Raw genomic sequence first — 21,928 nt, 5'->3', positions numbered from 1 at the left:
AAAGAAAGTAAACAACAATGTGCCATGCACTTAAGTCTTAAAATATCACACTACCATGTAATGTGAACACATCAAGTCATCTTATCATAATTCTTGGTCGTAAGTTTCACTTTTATGATAGGTTCCATGCCCATACATGCTTCCTTTCTTAAAGAATAAAATATTTTTTGGACTAACCGATAATCCAACTGATAATAATAAATTATTTGGCTTGCTTCTGAATGTTCTTTGAATGACGTTTATATTTATGTCATTTGCTGGCTTTATCACTATACTAGCGCACTCTTGTATGATATCAAATTATTATCATAGTCGCATCACATGAAATCTCATGAACACATAAAAATAGTATTAAAGCACGAAATCATTGTTAGCAAAAAAAAAGGCACGAAAACATTAAAAAGATGCAAACAGCCCCCACAACTTCATAGATCTTCGTTATCAGTCTTGAGGAACTCTAAGAAGAGACCGCACATCGCTGTCCACGTCTCTACAAAACAAAAGAAGCATGTATTGATTATAAAACTAGAGGTTATACATAGGATATGCCAATAATACAATTAACTTACTCAAGTAACCCCGTGTATTAGTAAATCGCATCATTGGAAAACACATGAGTTTTGATCTTGGTGTCGTGAACACAAATTTTGGCGGATAATATTCTATACCAACTCGGCCAACAGTAATTTGGAATGAAGAAGAGCTTTTCTCAAGGTTAGCTTCTCCATACCACGGGACAATCACATCGTCCTCGCAACACTTTGGTACTACTTTCTCCCTGCGTGGTGGCAAATTACTATTCAAAGGCCACTTATTGTCACCTACTGATGATTCCTTCCCAAGTTGTGTACCAATAACACCCACAGTGCTCAACAGAATTTCGTCTTCGTTCCATTTCCATCTTAGTGCCCATGGCCCTTCAATGTCGTGATTCGTCAAGTAGTCGGTGATTGTGACATTAGCTGAGTAGCTACCACGAGTTTCATTCATGATGTCCCACCTTATCCTCACATATCCGTCTGGAATCTTAACTATATATACATATACGCAGACAGAAGAAAAAACATGTAAATTCATGAAACTTAAATAGCTTTTTTTTTACCATACAATGAAGAATCACAATTACAGTTAGCATTCCTACATGGGATATATCGACCCAATGAAGCCTCCACCAAAAGAAGCAAGATAGTCAGAAAGAGCAATGCGTGTTGAATATGCACACACCACATTGTTAATCCCTAGAGATAGCAACCAATCTTTAGGAAATTATCTTTGGATCTTTTAGTTTTATAAATAGGACAAGTTTTCACTTTTCACCGTATAAGTTTTACATTAGGTTTTGATAACCTTTTCCTACTATGATTGGGCAAAATATTAGGGATAATATCTTTTAGCAAAATAATAATAATAACTCTCGGGATGATAAAGTATTTTCTTTTAAAATATTTATTGATTTACTTCTAAGTGCTAATTCTGAATTTTTTTTTTGTCGAAAATTAAGTTACTTGACAAGATTTTTTCTGCTTTCGAAAAATATACATGGTATTATTGATTTATAATAAATAGTTATTTGTTGAATTTTGATATTATTTAATTAGCTCACTTTTTAGTCGGAAGACATATTAGTAATTTTGTTGACAAACTTTTATTTAATGAAAACTAGATTTTGACCCGCGCTTAGAAAGCGCGGATTTATTTTTTGAATTTAATAATTTTTATTATAAATTTTTATATAAGATAGTTTATATTGTTTGGCCATATTATTCAGAACCGAATAATCAACTCGTACCAAATTGAAAAAATGAAACCAAACTTGAACCAAAATTTATAAATAACCGAATATATCATATATATCTAGAACCAAGATAAATAGATACCTGAATTTTTAAAATACAAATTATATACCTACAAATATTAATTATATGTAATTTCTAAATAACCAAATATCTTAAATATACTATTTATAAGCTGAATTATCCAATAAAAACAAATTACTCAAAAAAAATTTCAAATATTAAAAAAAATATCTTAATAAGTCCTCAACATTTAGTCTAAGTTTCCACTAAAAGGAACCAAAACACTAATAAGTGGTATCCACAGTCAAACCAGTAAACGCAGTCACCATATATAATCTAGTTTTAATTTAATAAAAATCTATTATTTAAAATCCTTTAAAATCTAAAACTCATATTAACTCGTGAATCTATACCAGATGACATGGTAAAAATCTAAAATAACATGATAATATTTTTTAATTTTTGATTAAATTTCTCATATAAATTTTACTAAGATATAAAATTGAATAAACTATATTTTTTTATGTTATACATTCTAGTTTATAGGTTTTATAATGACTATATTAAGATTAAATTTTTGAGTTTTAGAAATAAAATTATTATTAAGTTGAGTATAGTTGAGTTACCTATAAATGTTAAAAATAAATAATATATTTTATTTAAACATAAAAAATATTCTAAAAATGCTATAATTTTCTGAGAAAATATTTATACAAAACATTTCTCCTAATAAACCCAGTTGTAAAGGATTTTCATCACAAAAATAACCTAGGAAAGTTTTCAAAGAAAAAGCTATAATTTTGAAATATAATTAAGCTTGTTGTTGTACTGTGAAGTATTTCTCTAATCGTAATTGGAAGTTAATATGTTTTGACCGTCGAATGGTATCATGTTTTTAACTTTCTGTTAACCGTACTTGCATCATGTTTTTATGTTAATTTGGATCATAAAATATTTAATATGAATTAAATGTATGGTATTGTTCAGATTTTAATTACCAATAAATTCAAATGTTTTTATAGTAACTGCTTTTGTTAAAGAAAAATGATCGTAGGTTGTATGATTTTAAATCAATTATAAAATAATATGTTTTTTAATAGGTTTAGTGGCACAAAAGTAATATTTCAAGGAGAAAAAGGGGTAAAATATATCAATGATTTTGAATTAATAATATTGATGTATAAATCTTTGGTGTATTATAGTAAGTTGAGTATTAAATAAGAGCATTGGTTATTTTATAGTTAGAGAAATATAAGGTAATTGATTAGTGTACAGTTAGAGAAATATAAGGTGAGACCAAAAAAATAGTTAAGTTTGGTGAATAGGTCCAATAACCTTTCATAAGTAGATTTTTTTGGACTCCTTCCCTTTTAATAGTATAGATTATAATATTATACATGATTTATATATATTCAGTTTTGTATATAATTTATGAACACCCGTTTTAAAAGTAGTTTAACTTTTTTATTTAATATATTTGTATAGTATATAAAATGGAAATTTGTAAGAATTTAGCATACGTATATTTCATTTGGTTCTAGGTGATAACAGCAGCGCAGTACTTTGTCTGGTTCTATTGCCTGTTACATTTGTTTCTACCATGGAGCCGTATGAAGCTGGAATGGGAAGCCTTGTTACGCATCATCTTGTGGATTGGAGCTCAGACACATTTGCTGTTGTGGGGATACATGCTTGAGTTCAAGGGCTTAAACGTCTTTCTACAGCTACGGATGGCGAGTTTGGTGTTTCTGGCTGCAACCACATTTTGATATCATACAATTTTCTACATTAGGAAGACTCAACTTATCTTTAAAGCTATCATACAATTTTCTACATTCACCTGGTTTTGATATAAAGCTTATGTTTACAGTATCAAAACCTATGTTGTGGCATCCCAGATTCCCAGGACTGTTTTTTAAATCAAACAAGACATTTTTGTAACATGCCTAATCCCTCATCTCCGGTTTCAAAAGTAAATGTATAGTTTCCATAATTACCTTCATAGATTGCATCGGCCGCAGGATTTTGGATGTTAATAGCATTGTCTTTTTTTTGCACCTATCATTTGTGTATCATGTCTAGGCCCACTCCACGAAAAGCATTAAGTTTAGGAGGCCATAACAGAAAAATTATACATATCCTTTTCCGACAATTTCCACCAGCAATTTTTGCCCGTGTGTATATCGGAGATCTCCCGGTGGAAGAGTGGCTACATATTGACACATACAATACTGTCTGTCTCAATCTGTAATCACTTTTCTACAAGGGCATCTTCAACTACACAAGGGAAAAATTGCAAATGCAAATTTCCGAAGGAGAATATGATAATTTATCTATCATGGACTCATAAACTTAATGTTTGTCTTGACGTAAGCGTAGACATTATAGACAAATGAGAGGTGTAAAAAAAAAGAACAAGAAAAATCATGTTTTGTTATCGTTCGAGGGAAATGTGATGTCAAGAACATGTGATTTGGAAGGGTTATGTATTGGGGTTTTTATTAGCATCTCTTAAAAATGTTGTTGAACAACACTTACAGCACATCACTTCTCGAAAGTGTGATCAGTCACGATATATACCTTTTAAATCGAAATTAGTAAGGTTTTGGTGATAAATCGTATGTTTCTGATATAACCAACCATATGATTATCGTGCACCACCCAAACAATCGTACTTCGTTAGAAAAATCAAAAAATGTAAATACGTCTAATGTTAATTAATTTTAACTTTTAACCGCTGACTTTAAAAAAGAAAACCTGGATGGAAAACGACGTCGTGTGGAATAAAAAAAAAAGAACGAGGACGTTGTTTACCCTTTGCCGCAGGTTCCCTCTCTCTGCTCGTTTCTCTTCCGGCGGCTTGAGCTCCCTGTCTCTGCCCTTCTCTTCCGTCCCTGCTCAAGGTACCGAGCTCTGTGTTCCGTACAAGGTACTTTCTCTCTCCTCTCCTCTATCCCTCTCTTGGTTTCTCTATGTCTCTCTCTAGGTTCTGATTGCTCTGCTTGTTATGATGCTTTAGAGAAAAGTTATGCCTTTGTGATACTGTTATTGGATCTCAGCTTTTGCATTGTTACAAGAACGAAATGATTGACCTTTATCGTGCTCTGTTAGTTTTTTTTTTAAATTTGCTGTTTGTTCTGTGTAAATTGTGAGCAGAAACATTAACAGTTGTTATGTGCGAGTTCGCTGTTTGGTTCTGTGGAAGATATGAACAATGTTGTATGAATGATTAGCCTACATAATAAGTTTACATCCATCTCTTAATTAGTAAAAAGGCTCGAAATTTTATACTACATTAACTTGCTTTCCCAGGAAACTTCAACAAATCTTGTAGATTCTTATTGAATTGGAACCCTCTGATAAATCATATTCTCTTAGATAGAAACTGTTTATCATTTTATGAGCACAAGGTTTCATGCTTTTAGCTTATCTTTTATTTATTTTTAATGTGCTGGTTGCAAACCAACCTAGGTCCTCGTCTACTTACAGTCGCTGACTTTTGAGGCCAATTGAATCTCTGGGCATTGTTTTGAGAGACCTCGGAGATGATGGTTTTAAGGGAAAATGATCAAGGCATCTATGTTATATGATTGATATCACTCTGAAGCCTTTTGGTGTGTGAATCCTCCCAAGTTTTCGACACCCTAATTGCATGTATGTTGAGGTACAGTTTTAGAAAACATTTCTAGATCTTGTCTTCTTGATTTATTCTCCCTTTATGTTTTGATATTTTTCTCTTGTCTTCAGATTGTTTCAGACCTGCAAAGGTGGGCGCTTTACGAGAAACTTGCAGTCTGTCGCATTAGTTCTCAGAGAATTCTCAGCACCTGCAAATGCTTTGCAAGACTACAGGAAAGATCGTGGTACTGATGATGTTCACATGCTATTCAGACAGTGCACTAAACTCCACTCAGCCAAGTGCCTTCACGCGCGTCTCATTGTCTCCCAAGCCATCCAAAACGTCTGCGTCTCCGCTAAACTCGTTAACCTCTACTGTTATCTCGGGAGCCTCGCGTTGGCTAGGCACGCCTTTGACAGCATCCAGAACAAAGACGTTTACGCTTGGAACGCGATGGTTTCTGGCTACGTCCGTTTGGGAAGCTCTTCGGAAGCTATTAAGTGTTTTAGTCTCTTCATGATGACTTCAGGACTACAGCCTGATTACCGCACTTTCCCTTCGGTCTTGAAAGCTTGTAGAAGTCTCCTTGATGGGATGAAGATTCACTGCTCGGCCTTGAAGTATGGGTTTGTCTGGGACGTCTTCGTCGCTGCGTCGTTGGTCCATTTGTACTGCAGGTACGGACCTGTGGCGAACGCGCGGAGACTCTTCGATGAGATGCCTGTGCGAGACATGGGCTCTTGGAACGCGATGATCTCAGGGTACTGCCAAAGCGGGAACGCCGAGGAGGCGTTAGCTCTCTCTAAAGAGCTGAAAGTCATGGATGCTGTTACTATCGTGAGCCTCCTCGCCGCTTGCACGGAGGCTGGAGATTTCGTTAGAGGAGTTTTGATTCATTTGTACTCTATTAAACACGGGCTTGACTCTGAGCTGTATGTTTCCAACAAGCTTATTGATATGTACGCCGAGTCTGGTAACCTCAAGGGTTGCCAGAAGGTGTTTGATGAGATGGTTGTGAGGGATTTGATTACTTGGAACTCTATGATCAAGGCCTATGAGGTGAATGAGCAGCCGCTTAGAGCGCTTAGGCTGTTTGAGGAGATGCAGTTTAACAGAATCCAACCAGATTGTCTCACTTTGATTAGTTTGGCTTCTACGCTCGCGCAGTTAGGGGACGTTCGAGGTGGTAGATCAGTCCAAGGCTTCACGTTGCGGAAGGGGTGGATTTTGGAAGATGTGACCGTTGGAAACACGGTCGTTGACATGTACGCAAAGCTAGGCCTTGTGGATTCAGCGAGAGCGGTGTTTGATTATCTCTCAAACAAAGATGTGATTTCATGGAATACAATAATATCTGGTTATGCGCAAAACGGTTTCGCTACTGAAGCCATTGAGATGTATAACGAAATGGAGGAGGAAGAAGGCGGAGAGATAAACCCTAACCAAGGGACTTGGGTGAGTGTTTTGCCCGCTTGTTCTCAGTCTGGGGCGTTGCGTCAAGGCATGAAAATCCATGGGCGTCTCTTGAAGAACGGTCTTTGTTCGGATGTTTTCATTGGAACAAGCCTTGCTGACATGTACGGAAAATGCGGACGGCTGGAGGACGCGCTCTCTTTGTTCTATCAAATCCCAAGAGTCAACTCGGTGCCATGGAACACGTTAATAGCGTGTCATGGCCTTCACGGGCATGGGGAGAAGGCAATGATGCTGTTTAGAGAGATGCTTGACGAAGGAGTGAAGCCTGATCATATCACATTCGTGACTCTGTTGTCAGCTTGTAGCCATTCTGGATTAGTAACCGAGGGTCAGTGGTTGTTTGAGTTAATGCAAAGAGATTATAACATAGCGCCGAGCTTGAAACATTACGGTTGTATGGTGGACTTGTTTGGCCGAGCCGGTCAGTTAGAAACCGCTTTTAACTTCATCAAAGCAATGCCGGTGCAGCCTGATGCATCCATCTGGGGAGCTCTTCTCGGTGCTTGTAGAGTCCACGGAGACGTGGACTTAGGGAAGGTTGCGTCTGAGCATCTGTTCGAGGTCGAGCCTGAGCATGTTGGGTATCACGTTTTGCTCTCGAACATGTACGCTAGCGCTGGAAAATGGGAGGGAGTCGATGAGATACGTGGCAAAGGTTTGAGGAAGACACCGGGGTGGAGCTCGATGGAAGTGAACAACAGAGTGGAAGTGTTTTACACGGGGAACCAAACGCATCCCATGTACGAGGAGATCTACAAGGAGTTGAGGTCGTTGCACGAGAAGGTGAAGATGATTGGGTATGTACCGGATCATAGGTTCGTGCTGCAGGATGTTGAGGATGATGAGAAAGAGCATATACTGATGAGTCATAGCGAAAGGTTGGCTATTGCCTTTGCGCTTGTTACCACTCCTCCGAAGACGAGGATTCAGATTTTTAAGAATCTGAGGGTGTGTAGCGATTGTCATAGCGTTACTAAGTTTATGTCGAGGATCACTGAGAGAGAGATCGTTGTGAGAGATTCAAACCGGTTTCATCATTTTAAAGATGGAGTCTGCTCTTGTGGTGATTACTGGTGAATGATTAACCGGTTCCAGTCAATATTGAACTTGGTTTTGGTTGCCTTGGATCTACTGGAGCTAGTGCTTGCAGTGATCCAATACAAAACTTCTCCATATGAAGCCAGAAGAAGGAAGGCTTGTTATGCATCATCCTATGGAGTAGAGCTCAGATACATGGTCTAATTCAAGGCAGCAATGGACGGCTAGTGTTTGCTGTGTCTGGCTGCAAACACCTTTGGTTTTCGTCAAAATCATATACGCCATCGATTCTCTCCTCTCTTTAGATGGTATGAAACCTCCTCTGCTCTTCTTTTGCGAGATCTCTGAGTGATACTAATTAAATGTTGTTTGCTTTCTTTGTATGTGGATCATTTCATAAATTTTGTTACTCTCTACAATTATACAAATGTGAGAGTACATCTTTAACAGATAACCATTCGTTTTGTATATAATTAGTACTAGACAGTCACTTGAATAAAACAAGGAATACACATCTATTTGAAGTTTTCAACTATAGAAAAGCGTTTTTTTTAAGGACAAAAACTGTAAAGCTGATTGTGAAGAATTAACAAAGCTTCCTAGAGAAATTAATAAAACCACTTCCAACGCAAGTGAGTATTGACAGTTCCTGACACTGTGTCAGGTCTAAAGATAAATGAAGAAGTAAATACAGTGAGAAACTGAACATTTGGAACTTATAAAGAGAACTTCTCCACCTCCATTTGGAGCTACTCCACGGGCTTTGATCACAAATTCTCAATACATGCTTTTAAAGAAGTGTCCTTGTGTTTTTCAAGTTACTGCTGTACATAAGCTGGACTAAGGATTTATGCCAACAAGCCAAGCCTCATATGGTCATATGAGCTTTAGGCCTTAGATACATAGTTTGTCTATGAGGCTTTTTATTTTGAAATTGTATTTTTTTTTTTCCTTTACAACTTTTTAAATATGCGTATGGTTGGTTGTATTTAACGTTTTAATAATCTTTATGACATTGTCCAAAGTTGAAGATGACTGCTTATACTTCAGAAGCACCACTACATGAAACATCCCTCTAAAAGATGAGTCAAAATTTAGTCATATTTATAGTAATGGTGGTTTATTTTATAAGCTAGTGACACCGGTAACGATATCAATAACACAGTGAGTTATCAGCGTGAATCGAATGAGAGGATGAAATGAATGTTTTTTTTGTGATAATGATGTGGACGGTGTTAATAATCAATAATAGTAGGTGTGACATTGTGACTGGGACTTTGTAAATGACAGGTCACTAATTTATGTAACGAAACCTCATATTTATCTGTGTAACAGTGATGACAAAAAGTGCTAATTTCTTTTTCCGTTTGTATTTTTTATTTGCAGCTCTAAAGGTATTGGATATTCAATTTCATCTTATGGTAGTTTCTATGTATGGTTAAAATTAAATAAAGATGTTGCTTGTTTAAGTTTTTTTTTTCTTTCTTTTGGTTGTTTCAAGGAATAATCTACTAATAATAAGAATCCTGATTAATTCCAAAGGTTGTAAATCTACTTATGTGAAAGGTTGTGTCTTTTGTAAAAATATTTAAAAGGTTGTGTCTTTTACAAAAATATTACAAGGTTGTGTCTTTTATAAAAATTGATTGAAAGGTTGTGTCTTTTGTAAAAAAAAAATGTTTAAAAGGTTGTGTCTTTTACAAAAATGCTGAAAGGTTGTGTCTTTTAAAAATCTATAAATAGTCTCTGCCATCAATTTCTCAAAATATAATTTTCACTCATCAACTAATAATAAAATGGTGGAAAAAAAGTTCTAAACAATTAAATGGATACAAATTTTTAGAAGACATTCAAATGATAAGCAAAAAATATTAGGAAGAATTTTACGTGTGTGGATAACTAAAAATCCAAAACAAAATAATGAAATCATTAGTCTCAATTTTCTTATATTAGATGAAAAGGTTTGTCTTTCACACATACAAGTTTGTTTATATCTGTTCATGTTATTGTCCTGTTCTTCTTGATATTGTTGCTATTGTAAAACAAACCAGCAAGCACGTATAATAAGATCACATTTTAGTTTATATATGAATGTGTACGTAAACTATTTTATTGTTTTATTTTTGGTTGCAGAATGAAACAATTGTTGGTTCTATTAATAGTAAATATATACAACAATTTGAAGAATATTTTGATGAGGGAAACATTTTATTAATCACTGATTTTGAAGTTTGGAAAACAACAAAAAATTATAAAATTCCAAAGGTTGTGAATCCCAATTATGTTGAAAGATTGTGTATTTTCTAAAAGATGTCAAGAAGGGTTGTGTCTTTTCAAAAAGTTCAATGTTTGAAGGTTGTGTATTTCCTAAAAATTCATATAAGTATCTTTTAAAAAGTGAAAAGTTGTGACTATTCTTATAAGTATCTTTTAAAATAACTACTTTTAAATAGAAAGAATGTGACTATTTAAATTGAAGAATTGTAACTATTCAAAATAGATTTAAAATCTATAAATATTCTATGTTCAAGCATTTATCAAAATAAAAAATTTCACTAATCGAACTAATAATAAACTGGGTATTTAGTTCAGTTTACTTGTCCGTCAGTAAAATTTTCAACGTCACTGACGGCGGGTGATGTTACGGGTCCGTTTAGTGTATTGAAACGTCTTGGAACGTCTCTCGTGGCCATGTAAATCCAGCGGTTATGTTTGGAATGGCGGTTGCTGGTCGGATTAGCGTTCCAATCGCTATGTTCTACTGGACTTCACAGATGATTGCCTCTGTTATGGCTTGTCTTGTCCTTAAAGTAATCGTAGTTGAACAGGTAATCAGCATTTTCCTTGCACATGTTATTAGTTTTTTTCTTTAATTTGTGTTTATAACATCTCTGCTTGAGTTGTTCCGCACGTACCGATCTATAAGATTGCCGGAGAAATGACGGGGTTTGGAGCATAGGGTGTCTTAGCGCTCGTCCTTGTCTACACCGTGTTCGCGGCTAACAACCCGAGACGTGGCTTATGAAGGAGCCAGGAATCCGGGCGTTCGTCCTTTAGCCGTGGGACCGATATTCATAGGGTTTGCTGCGGGCGCTAATGTTTAGCCGCTGGTCCATCCTCTGGAGGAGCCATGAATCCGGCATGTGCCTTTGGGTCTGCTATGATGTATGGAAGACGACCGTGGTTCTTCCACAGGAGATGCTACTGGTGTTTGATGACTTATGCGTCTAGTATTTTATATATTTCTACGTTGAAGTAGAGCGTTACTACGTAACAATCTTAAAAATGGACTGGAAAATATAGAGTTAATTTTTAAAAAAATATTTGGTTACAGATTTATTTATAACCAATTTTGACAATTCTAAACAATTATATTGAAAACATGTTTCATAAACTATAATTTGTAGAAATATATTTATATATTTCCTTATCTATATTATTATTTTGTTACATTTAATTTTATTTATAATCTTTTAAAAAAATTAATATATGTTTCAATATCTTTTAATTACTTTTTAATAATTACTTTTTAACATTTCATCTAGGGTTGTGTTCTTTCAACAAGATGCATCTTTCTATTTTTAAGTCAAAAGTTGTATTTTTAAAAATTAATAACTTTTCAAATCTATTTATTTTACCGTGTGACATTGTGTTATTTGTATGCTTCGAAGCGTTGGAATGTCTACGGTTGTGTCTATTCAATATTCTTGCAGTTATAACTAAAAACATTGCAGTTATGTTTAAATCATTATTAACTTTTTGTTCAAACCTTTTGAGAAAACATGATGGAGTTTATAAATGTTTTTATTTGAACCAAAACCCTTGACACTACTAATATAAAATGAAGCTACCAGAAGATGTGTAATATCTTAGTTAAAGTTTTCAACAATTCATGTAAAGATTTTAGGACTGTAGATTAGTTAACAAAGAGATAAACAGATTTTTAAAGTAATTTTTGGGTTTAAAAATCTACAAATAAGCAAAGTAAACTTCCATTTGATGAGCTTACTCTTTTTAAACATAACTATTTTCCGAGGATTGTGTTGGTGACAATGTCGAAACTCTTTATTATCTGCCGTTTTATGTAAAGGAGACATTTTAAAGATTACTATATATTGGGTATAATAACTTTGTTGGAACGATGATTTAACTCAATGATTTGCATTAATTATGGCGATATAGGATTGTAAAGGTGTATTTGAATTTGTAAAATTGTATAAGTCTTAGATCTATATCATTATAGTTTATGATGAAAGAATACATGTTATTAGAGGTGGGCGTTCGGGTATCCATTCGGATTCGATTCGGATCTATTCGGGTTTCGAATTTTTTGGGACAAAGATTTCAGTTTCATTTTGGTATTTCTAAGTTTCGGTTCAAGTTCGGTACGGATTTTTGCGGGTTCGGATAATCCACTAAAATTATTTAAAAAATTTTAAAATTCATTATATATTTTAAATTTCTAAAACTCTATAAACAAAATAATATATTACATACAAATTTGAATAGCATATGTCAAAATACCTAAACTTAACATATAATTTGATTTGGTTTGAATATTTGGATAGCTAATCAATAGATATTTCAAGTATTTTTGGTGTTTTGAGTAAATTTTAGCTATTGTAAACATTTACTTTTGATTATTGGTATATATTTTCAAGTATTTTGGATAATTAAAAAATATCTTATATATTTTGGATGTTTTTAATAGACATTAAATCTAAAATATATTTATATAGGGGGTATAAAAATCTATTTCGGATACATTTGGGTACCCGAAATACTTTGTTCGGGTCAAGCTTGGTTCTGGTTTTTAGATACCAAAACTTTTAATCCGTTCAGATATTTAATCAATTTCAGTTCGGGTTCGATACTACTTTTTCGGGTCGGATTCGGTTCAGTACTTCGATTCAGATTTTTTGCCTTACATGTTATACAAAGAGGAAATATTTCATAACCTCTTAAATAATTATATTTTTAAAAAGAAATAATATATACTATATGAAATAAAATTACCAATATAGCCACATATAATATACTGTATATTGTAACATGGGTGCCTCCTTAAAAAAATTATAAATAGTTTTTCACGATGTAAAAAAAAGTTTTAACAAAAAGAATTTTACAAAATATAAGATATTTGTTTCTGTAAAATGAGTTTATGGGTGATATCTCACAGGTTCTTTGCCTATATAAATGTTTTAAATTTTTTAAAAAATAAGTAATTATCTTTCATGATTTTAAAATATCATGAAAGTCTGATCGTGTCATTATAAGTTATCATTTTAATTTAGTAAATGATTAGATTTAAATATGTTTTCCTGTTTTGATTAGTTTCAAATATATTAAATTGCATTAAAGTCTTTTGAATAACATGCCTAAAGTAATAATAAGAAATATATCTTAATTGGTAATAACTTATTTGTATTTTAATTATAATCTAGAGCTTTAAAACAAATATACCTTTTTAGTATCTATACTATTATTTGCGAAGTAAATTTTTGCAATTAAGCTCTCACGTTGAAAGTTAGACTGGTTAATATCGTTTATACCCTTAATGAATAAAATGTATAAATAAATTAAAAAATAAAAACGAAATTTTAATTGATTTTGATTAGATAATTGATTATTATTAAAAATAGTAAGAATTATCCAAAATCTGAAAATATAATTTAAAAAGAGATAACTTCTGTATATATTGTATTGTTATCTGAAAAAATATTTAAATAAAAAGTTAAAAACATAAATTCTATAACTAAATATTAATTAAATAAAATTATTAATTATAGTTAAAAATAGAATATTGAATTATCCAAAATCTAAAAATATAATTTAAAAAGATAATTTATATATATATATATATTGTATTGTTATCTGAAAAAATATTTTAGTAAAACGTTAAAAACATAAATTATATAATTAAATATCAATCAAACAATTTTTTTAATTATATAATTTTAAACTATTATTTGAGAAGTAAATTTTCGCAATGAAGTTTTCACGTTGAAAGTTAGAGTGGTTAATATAGTTTAACCCTTAATGAATAAAATGTATAAATAAATTAAAAAATAAGAACAAAATTTAATTGATTTTGATTAGATAATTGATTAATATTAAGAATAATAAGAATTATCCAAAATATGAAAATATAATTTAAAAAAAAGATAACTTCTGTATATATTGTATTGTTATCTGAAAAATTCTTTAAGTAAAAAGTTTAAAACATCATTTTTATAACTAAATATTAATTAAATAAAATTATTAATTATATAATTAAAAATAGAATATTGAATTATCCAAAATCTAAAAATTATAATTAAAAAAGATAATTTATATATATATATTGTATTGTTATATGAAAAAATATTTTAGTAAAACGTTAAAAACACAAATTATATAATTAAATATTAATCAACTATTTTTTAAATTATATAATTAAAAATATAATATTGAATTATTTTAAGATTTATTTTAGTAATGAATCTATATATATAAAAATATGTTTGCCTCTCTCCTAAGCTATCCACATGGAAAGTCACTCTCTCACAGACCAACATGTATCTTTGAGTTTTATTTCTTTAGCTAGACTTGAATTTAACTTTGGGCTTATACTATGAACAATTGAAATAGCTTTTTACTCTTTAGTAGTATTATTGAATGTGTTAATTATTTCTTAATACATAGTAGATAAAACAAAAAAACACACATTACGATATGGATGTGATATTATCGTCAAAGCAATATTTACCATATGTACCTCATCCTGTGATAATTTATAAAGTAGCAACGAATCTATGAGTTCAGCAAATTTGCAATTACCTACTTTAGAATTTTAAGTATATAAACAGTCAACAATAGTGTGTTGAATATTATATTCATATAATTTAAAAGCTTTTACAAATTTTTATTTTTAAACATACACCAAAAACTTTATGAAAGTAAATATCCATTCAGGTTCTCAACCACTTCAAATACCACCAACACCAAAAAAATTTAATCAAGTGCACCAAAACTATAATATATTTAAAACTACAATAAATACATTAGTTAATGAAAAATTCTTTTTAAAAAAATATTGTGGATGCATACATAAATATTAAGAGAAATGTATAAAAGGAAATAAAAGTAACAATAACTTGAAAAACAAAATATATAGATTCAAAATATTTATGATTTGTGGTATAAGATATATTCAACTTATTGTCACAAAAAACCTAAAAAAAAAATACATATTTTAAGAACCTTAAAAATCACTTTAAATTTTTTAACATTTTAAGAAAAACTATAAATCAATAACATTAATATAAAATTTTATCCCAAAAACTCAACACTAAATGCATAAACAAAAAAACAAACAAACCCTAAACCATATAATACTAAGCATTATTCTAAATAAAACCTTAAATCCAACATAAACCAAACGCTAAACCTTTTCTATTGCCTAAAACCCTAAATCCTACCTAACCCTAAACCCTACATAAACCTAGACCTTAACCCTATCTAACCCTAAACCCTTCATACTACCTAAACCCTAAACTTATCTAATTGTAAACCTACCTAACCCTAAAAGTAAACCCTACCTAACCCTAAACCCTATTTAACCCTAAACTCCACCTAATCCTAAACCCTTCCTAACCCTAAAACCTACCTAACCCTAACCCTAAACCCCACCTACCCTAAACCCTACCAAAACCCTACTAACCCTAAACCCCACCTACCTTAAACCCTACCTAACCCTAAACCCTACTAACCCTACCTAACCCTAACCCTACATAACCCTAAACCCTACTAACCCTACCTAACCTAAACCCTACTTAACCTAAACCCTTTCTAACCCTAAACCCTACCTAACCCTAAACCCTACTAACCTTAAACCCTACTAACCCTAAACCCTTTCTAACCCTAAACCCTACCTAACCGTAAACCCTACCGAACCCTAAACCCTACCTAACCCTAAACCCTACCTAACCCTAGACCCTACCGAACCCTAAACCCTACCTAATTCTAAACCCTACCTAACCCTAAACCCAACCTAACCCTAAACCCTACATACCCTAAACCCTTTCTAACCCTAAACCCTACCTAACTTTAAACCCCTTCTAACCCTAAACATGACCTAACCCTAAACCTTGCCTAACCCTAAAACCTACCTCACCCTAAACCCTTTCTAACCTTAAATCCTATTAACCCTACTAACCCTAAACCCTTTCTAACCCTAAACCATGCTAACCCTAAACCCTTTCTAACCCTAAACCCTACCAAACCCTAAACCCTACCAAACCCTAAACCCTACCTAACCCTAAACCCTACCTAACTCTAACCCCTTTCTAACCCTAAACCCCTTCTAACCCTAAACCCTTTCTAACCCTAAATCCTACTTAACCCTAAACCCTACCTAACCCTAAACCCTTTCTAGCCTTAAATCCTACTAACCCTAAACTTTTTTTAACCCTAAACCATGCTAACCCTAAACCCTACCTAATTCTAAACCCTACCTAACCTTAACCCTACATAACCCAAAACCCTACTAACCCTAAACCCTACCTTACCCTAAAACCTTTCTAACCCTAAACCCTTTCTAGCCCTAAACCCTACTAACCCTAAACCCTACTAAACCTTAACCCTACTAACCCTAAACCCTACATAACCCTCAACTGTAGCTAACCCTAAAACCTATTAGTCCTAAACCCTACCAACCCTAAACCCTACCTAGCCCTAAACCCTACTAACCCTAAACCCTACCTACCCTAAACCCTTTTTAACCCTAAACCCTGCTAACCCTAAACTCTGTCTAAACCTAACCCTAAAACCCTACCTAAACCTAACCATAAATCCCGCTAAAACTCTACCAACCCTAAACACTAAAAAATAATCTCAAAATTTAAAGTTAAAAAAACCTAAACTCTACCGCTATGTAATTTGTTGTTGTGATATTCAAATAACAAATTACATAGCGGATTTTAAATCTTACATCCGTTATTTTAATTGCCAAAATATTTTGAAAGTTGTATTTTATGAATAAAAAAGTTAAATTATATTTTAATAACGTTAAATTTTGTTAAAATAGAATGAAAAACTATTATCATAAATAAATAAAGAATTTTGATGAAATTTAAAAATCTTCGAATCGATAACAATTAATTAGTAATATTTCAAAAACCCTTAAACTATTATAGCAGCAGAATCTCAAAAAAAAAATTAAAGTTCTCAAACATTTACTTGCCAATAACCATCATTAAATCTTTGCTAATTCACAAAAAATAATATTCTTTACGTAAATTGGAAACAAGTTTTGTTTTTTGACTAGAGACCCAAGTTTAAATTATACCACTAAAATATTTTAATATTTAATTATTCAGAAATAACAAGTTAATGTTCTTAAAACAATAACCATTCTTAAATCTTTGCTCATTCAAAAAAATAATATTCTTTACATAAATTGGAAACAAGTTTTGTTTTTTTTGACTAGAGACCCAAGTTTAAATTATACCACTAAAATATTTTAATATTTAATTGTTCAGAAATATATATTTATATATTCGAGAGTATACAATGCATAGATGATACTAAACTGATTGCAAGAATTCTTTTTGTAAAACACAATATAAGTAGTATAGTATTCAAAGAACTTTTCAAAAATTTAGAAAAAATTTTAAGCCCGCATCGCGGGCAAAACACCTAGTTATCTGTAAATGTGTATAGACGCATCATGCATACTTACGTTGTGACATGGAAACTTACTCAAAAACAAAAGTAAATGTTTCTTTATAAATATATAAATTAAAAAATATATTTATTTATTTTAATAAAATAAATTTCCACGCGATATCTTTCATCCGAAGAAATTTTATAAAATGATATATACTTATTTTCTGTAAAATGAGCTCCGGTTGATTAAAAGTAGGCAATTTAATATATATAAAATATACATAATATTTTAGCCTCTTTATTATTATTGCAATTTGATGATTTATTTTTGTTTTGGTTATAAGTTTCAATTTCTCAAAATAAAAGGTAGATTCAAAATATAATAAAATCTAAAAATGTTTGAAAATGTGTCTTTTCATGGAAAATTGCCACAAATACCACATTCATAGTACTACTTTTCATGTATACAAACTACAATAATCACTTTTAACCTCACTTTTAATGAAGAGTAAAAGTTTATACTTCTAGATTTAACTAATCTAAATTTAGGGTTTAGAGTTGAATGGTAGGATAGGGTTTTTAGAATGTGAAATTTAGTATTCTAATAAATATATAAATAAATACTTAAATTTTTTTAAAAAATAGTTTCAAACATAATTTTTGATTTTCAAAAAGAATTTTTGAAAAAAATAAAAAGAAAATTTCGTAAAAAGAATTCAAAAAAAATTATAAAAAATTTCAAATGTGAAAAAGTTAATTCGAAAACGTAATTTTTTTAATTTATTCAAATAATGATTTATTATATATATAGAAAACAAGGATATAAGAGTCTTTTGCCACATAATGAAGAATGTATTTTTGAAAATGTCTATTTAGTGGTGGTAAATATGAAAAGTGTTACCATGAAATTTCCCCTCTTTTCATTGTAAAAATGGGATTTTTTTAAAAATAAAATTCAAACTATGAAATGATATGTGTTTCTACAATTATGTGTCTTTCAACATGCAACTATTGAAAAAGATTGTGAAAATATGTGTCAATGTGTCTTTCGTCATAAAATGTGTATTTTCATGCTTAATTTACTATCTAAAAATAATTATCTCAAATCTAAAAGTTGTGGCTATTCTTATAGATTTTTGGAAAACAATGAATAGTATATTGCTTTAAGTAAATCATTTTTTAAAAATTTTAAATATTTTATAAAATTATATATCTGTAAACTACTGAAATTATTGGTGATGGTAGATTTTGGTGATTAACTATTATAACTATGATAAATCATTCAACTATTGGTAGTGACAGATTTAGTTGATGAACCATTGCAAGTTTTGGTGTTAACAATTATAAATCTTGACTAAATATTGTAATGCTTGGTTGTTAACCATTGCAACTTTTAACACTCTATATAAGGAGTTATGGGAAATCATAATTTAAAACGAAAATGTAGTAGAGATAAAGAGAGAGATCTACCTTTTTAATTATTCATGTATCTTTGGCAAAACCAAGAATGAAATTTTGATTGTTTTATTGTAGGGATTTCGTGTAGCATAAGGCTTTGAATAAGGTCAAATATTCAGTTGTTTTCGAAATTTTTAAATAACTTAGATAAACATATAATAAGACATATATCTTATTTCGTATTGACATGTTTGTAATTTCATACAACCAATCGTATAAACACAACATAGATTTTTAGTATTATCAATAAAGAAATATAGATGTATGCAAGATAATTTTGTAACATATATATTTCTTCGTAAGCAATTCTAAACTATATTTATAAAAAGTTATTTTATAAAATTTAGAATACATTTTTTTTACAAAATGAGTTCCCGTGCGATATCGCACGGGTTTCTTACCTAGTGTAATCAGTACTGCATGAGTTTTATTTTCTTTTTGATGAAATTGATTTTCATTCATACTTTTTGTTAATGATAACTGCTCGATCCATCTTGGACTATCGATAAGATGGTTATAACGAAAAACCATTGACCATACTGAAAAACAAATAACACAAATGAAAGGTTAGAGAAGTAATCATAAGTGGAGAACCTTTCCTGATTTATTTTTCAAAAACAAACTTGATTATTTTTGGAACTTTATAGTTTACCCTTAGTATCTAATAAAAATACATTAAAGTGTAAGAAGTACTCATATCTTTGAAATATTTTTTTTCGAAAACATGAATCATTGTGAAACAGAAAGAGTGTGGCATAATACATAATCAAAATCTTCAGGAGAAACAAAATCCAACTGTTGAGAAATGAAACATTTATGTATAAGTGCATAACTTTATCTTCACAAAATTGTCTATCTTAAGTGGTTGTTGTTTATTTTATCAAGGAAAAAGCAACAAGAAATACAAATTTTCAAAAATGGTGACGACTGATGACAACCGATTAAACCGAGACAAATAGAACTAAAAATAACCTTTACCCAAATCAAAACCAGAATTCCTGAATTTCCCTTATTTATTACTTCTGTTGCGATTAGAGCATACGAATAAAGACTGAGCTTATGAGAGTCACATTTGCAAAAACCAATATAGGACAGTGAATAAAAATTAACACTAACTGCTCTCTTTTTATTGGTTGTTTGTTTTGACAACAAACAAAATTAACCATTTCCCGTTACTATACATAACCAATATCTCAATATCTTCTAAAACTATGCACATGGCTTCTAAAATTGTGGGTGTCCGGACTAATAAGCCGAAATAATCCACAGAAAACTAAAAACGAGGAGCAACCTGAACCTCGGTTTCTCTAAATGAGATGTAAGCAAATCTCATTTCGCATGGCCGAACAAATAGCAATTTTGTTCCTTGCACAATTCGAATCCAACATTGACGGATTTGTGCTTTACTCCAAATTTCTTTATATTATCAGTTTACCACCGCTTGCTTAATTGTGCATATGGTTGAAACTAAAGTTTTAATGTTTCTTGATAACACTGTCTAACGTTGAAGATGACTTTCTACTTCAGATGCACCATAAGATGAAACCATTTATCTGACCTCCCAGGAAGATTTGTTGCAAGTTGTATCGCTGATGATTGAGAAGACGTAGATAAAATAAGTTGATATATAGTCTTATTAATAATATCAAGAATTTTGTGAGCTAATCAAAGAAGATGGTTAAATGAATGGTGTTTTATGCTAATGTGGAAGATCTGATAATCTGGTGTGGCATATTGTGATGTGCTTCCACAAATTGATATATTTTTTTATTATTTTGTGTAGGTGGAGGAAGCCTTGAAAACTTAAAAAAAAAAAATCAATTCCTTATTTCGAAAGTAATGGTGAAAAATCTTCAATGGCTCGAGTGGCGAAATATTTATGATTTGAATGGAATCAAAGTTGGCTTATACCATTGTAAAAGTTCTTACGAAGATACAATTGGTTAGGGGGAAAGAAAACAAGAAAACATCGGTGTGACCGATCACCAAACACCAAATATACCAAACAGTGATATATTTCTATTTCTATTATAGTTTTTGTCCCCAAAAAACATAAACCAATAAAATCGATGTCACGTCGACAAAAGATAAAAAAAGAAGTTACAACTTTTCCTTAATTACAATCAAACCCTGAATAAATTGTACGGACAATCAGATCTAACGCAACGTTTTGTCCGTACTCTTAATTCGCGTCACTCGACTCACTCCTCATTCTTCGGTCTTTCTTCTTAGTTTTAAAGAAAACTCTTTCAATCACCTAACAACTGTGAAATGTAACTAATTAATCCTGGTAAGTAACGAGAACCAATTCAATGAAAATTGGGTATCCGAAAACTATAAGCATCTTTATTATAAAATTAAAACTGTAAGCATCAAATTGAATAGTATTGTTAAACTTTATTTCTGAATAACATTCTCAAAAAGCTGATGATGAACTACTTGCTTGTTGCTACTTGCGTTGCGTGAGGTAAGGTGTTATTTGATCCTTGCTTCTTTATTCCCAAAATTGAAAATTTTGAATTAGAAATAAGCTGTTACCACATATAAAATATATTTTATAACAATATGAAACTGCTTTGTAGTGTTTTGTTGTATGCCTAGTCTCATGAATCGGTGCCTTCTGAATCCTTATTTGTTGTCGGCCACCTTTATACTTGTTTTCCTATTGGTTTCACTATGTAACATCTTAAATAACGTAACTCGATATTCTTATACAACTGATCAATTCTGTAGCTGGAACTAATTTCTATTTTTCTTTTTTTAGTGGTGAAACCACTATGCTACCACACACACTCTTACATGAAATGCTATTCGCGTATAAATAATAATAATATGCAACGAAAAGGGTAGCAAATTTCAACTTGTACAGCTCTTGAGCTAAATCGTGCAAGAG

General features: G+C 31.4%; 2 protein-coding genes across 3 annotated transcripts; one reads left to right on the top strand and one right to left on the bottom strand.

Annotated features, from left to right (window-relative positions):
• Nucleotides 1-327: 327 nt before the first annotated feature.
• Nucleotides 328-1,953, bottom strand: LOC125581320. Its single transcript, XM_048746547.1, has 3 exons — nt 1,142-1,953; nt 570-1,031; nt 328-490 (listed from the first exon to the last, which is right to left on the bottom strand). Exons 1-3 carry the CDS (start codon nt 1,227-1,229, stop codon nt 426-428), a joined length of 615 nt encoding a protein of 204 aa, XP_048602504.1. The 5' UTR covers nt 1,230-1,953; the 3' UTR covers nt 328-425.
• Nucleotides 1,954-4,455: 2,502 nt separating this feature from the next.
• LOC106427283 (pentatricopeptide repeat-containing protein At4g33990-like) lies at nt 4,456-8,447 on the top strand. Of its 2 annotated transcripts, none has more exons than XM_048746540.1 (3): nt 4,456-4,725; nt 5,268-5,450; nt 5,544-8,447. In XM_048746540.1, exon 3 carries the CDS (start codon nt 5,677-5,679, stop codon nt 7,966-7,968), a length of 2,292 nt encoding a protein of 763 aa, XP_048602497.1. In that variant the 5' UTR covers nt 4,456-4,725; nt 5,268-5,450; nt 5,544-5,676; the 3' UTR covers nt 7,969-8,447. The 2 variants fall into 2 exon arrangements, with proteins under 2 accessions (XP_048602497.1, XP_048602496.1); XM_048746539.1 differs by having other exon boundaries at nt 4,457-4,725; nt 5,268-5,460.
• The last annotated feature ends 13,481 nt before the right edge of the window (nt 8,448-21,928 follow it).

Source organism: Brassica napus, chromosome C2 (assembly GCF_020379485.1).
Source record: "Brassica napus cultivar Da-Ae chromosome C2, Da-Ae, whole genome shotgun sequence".
In the NCBI taxonomy this organism is placed as follows: Eukaryota; Viridiplantae; Streptophyta; class Magnoliopsida; order Brassicales; family Brassicaceae; genus Brassica; species Brassica napus.
Note: the sequence above shows the minus strand (reverse complement) of the source record. Positions and strands in the feature narration are given on the sequence as shown.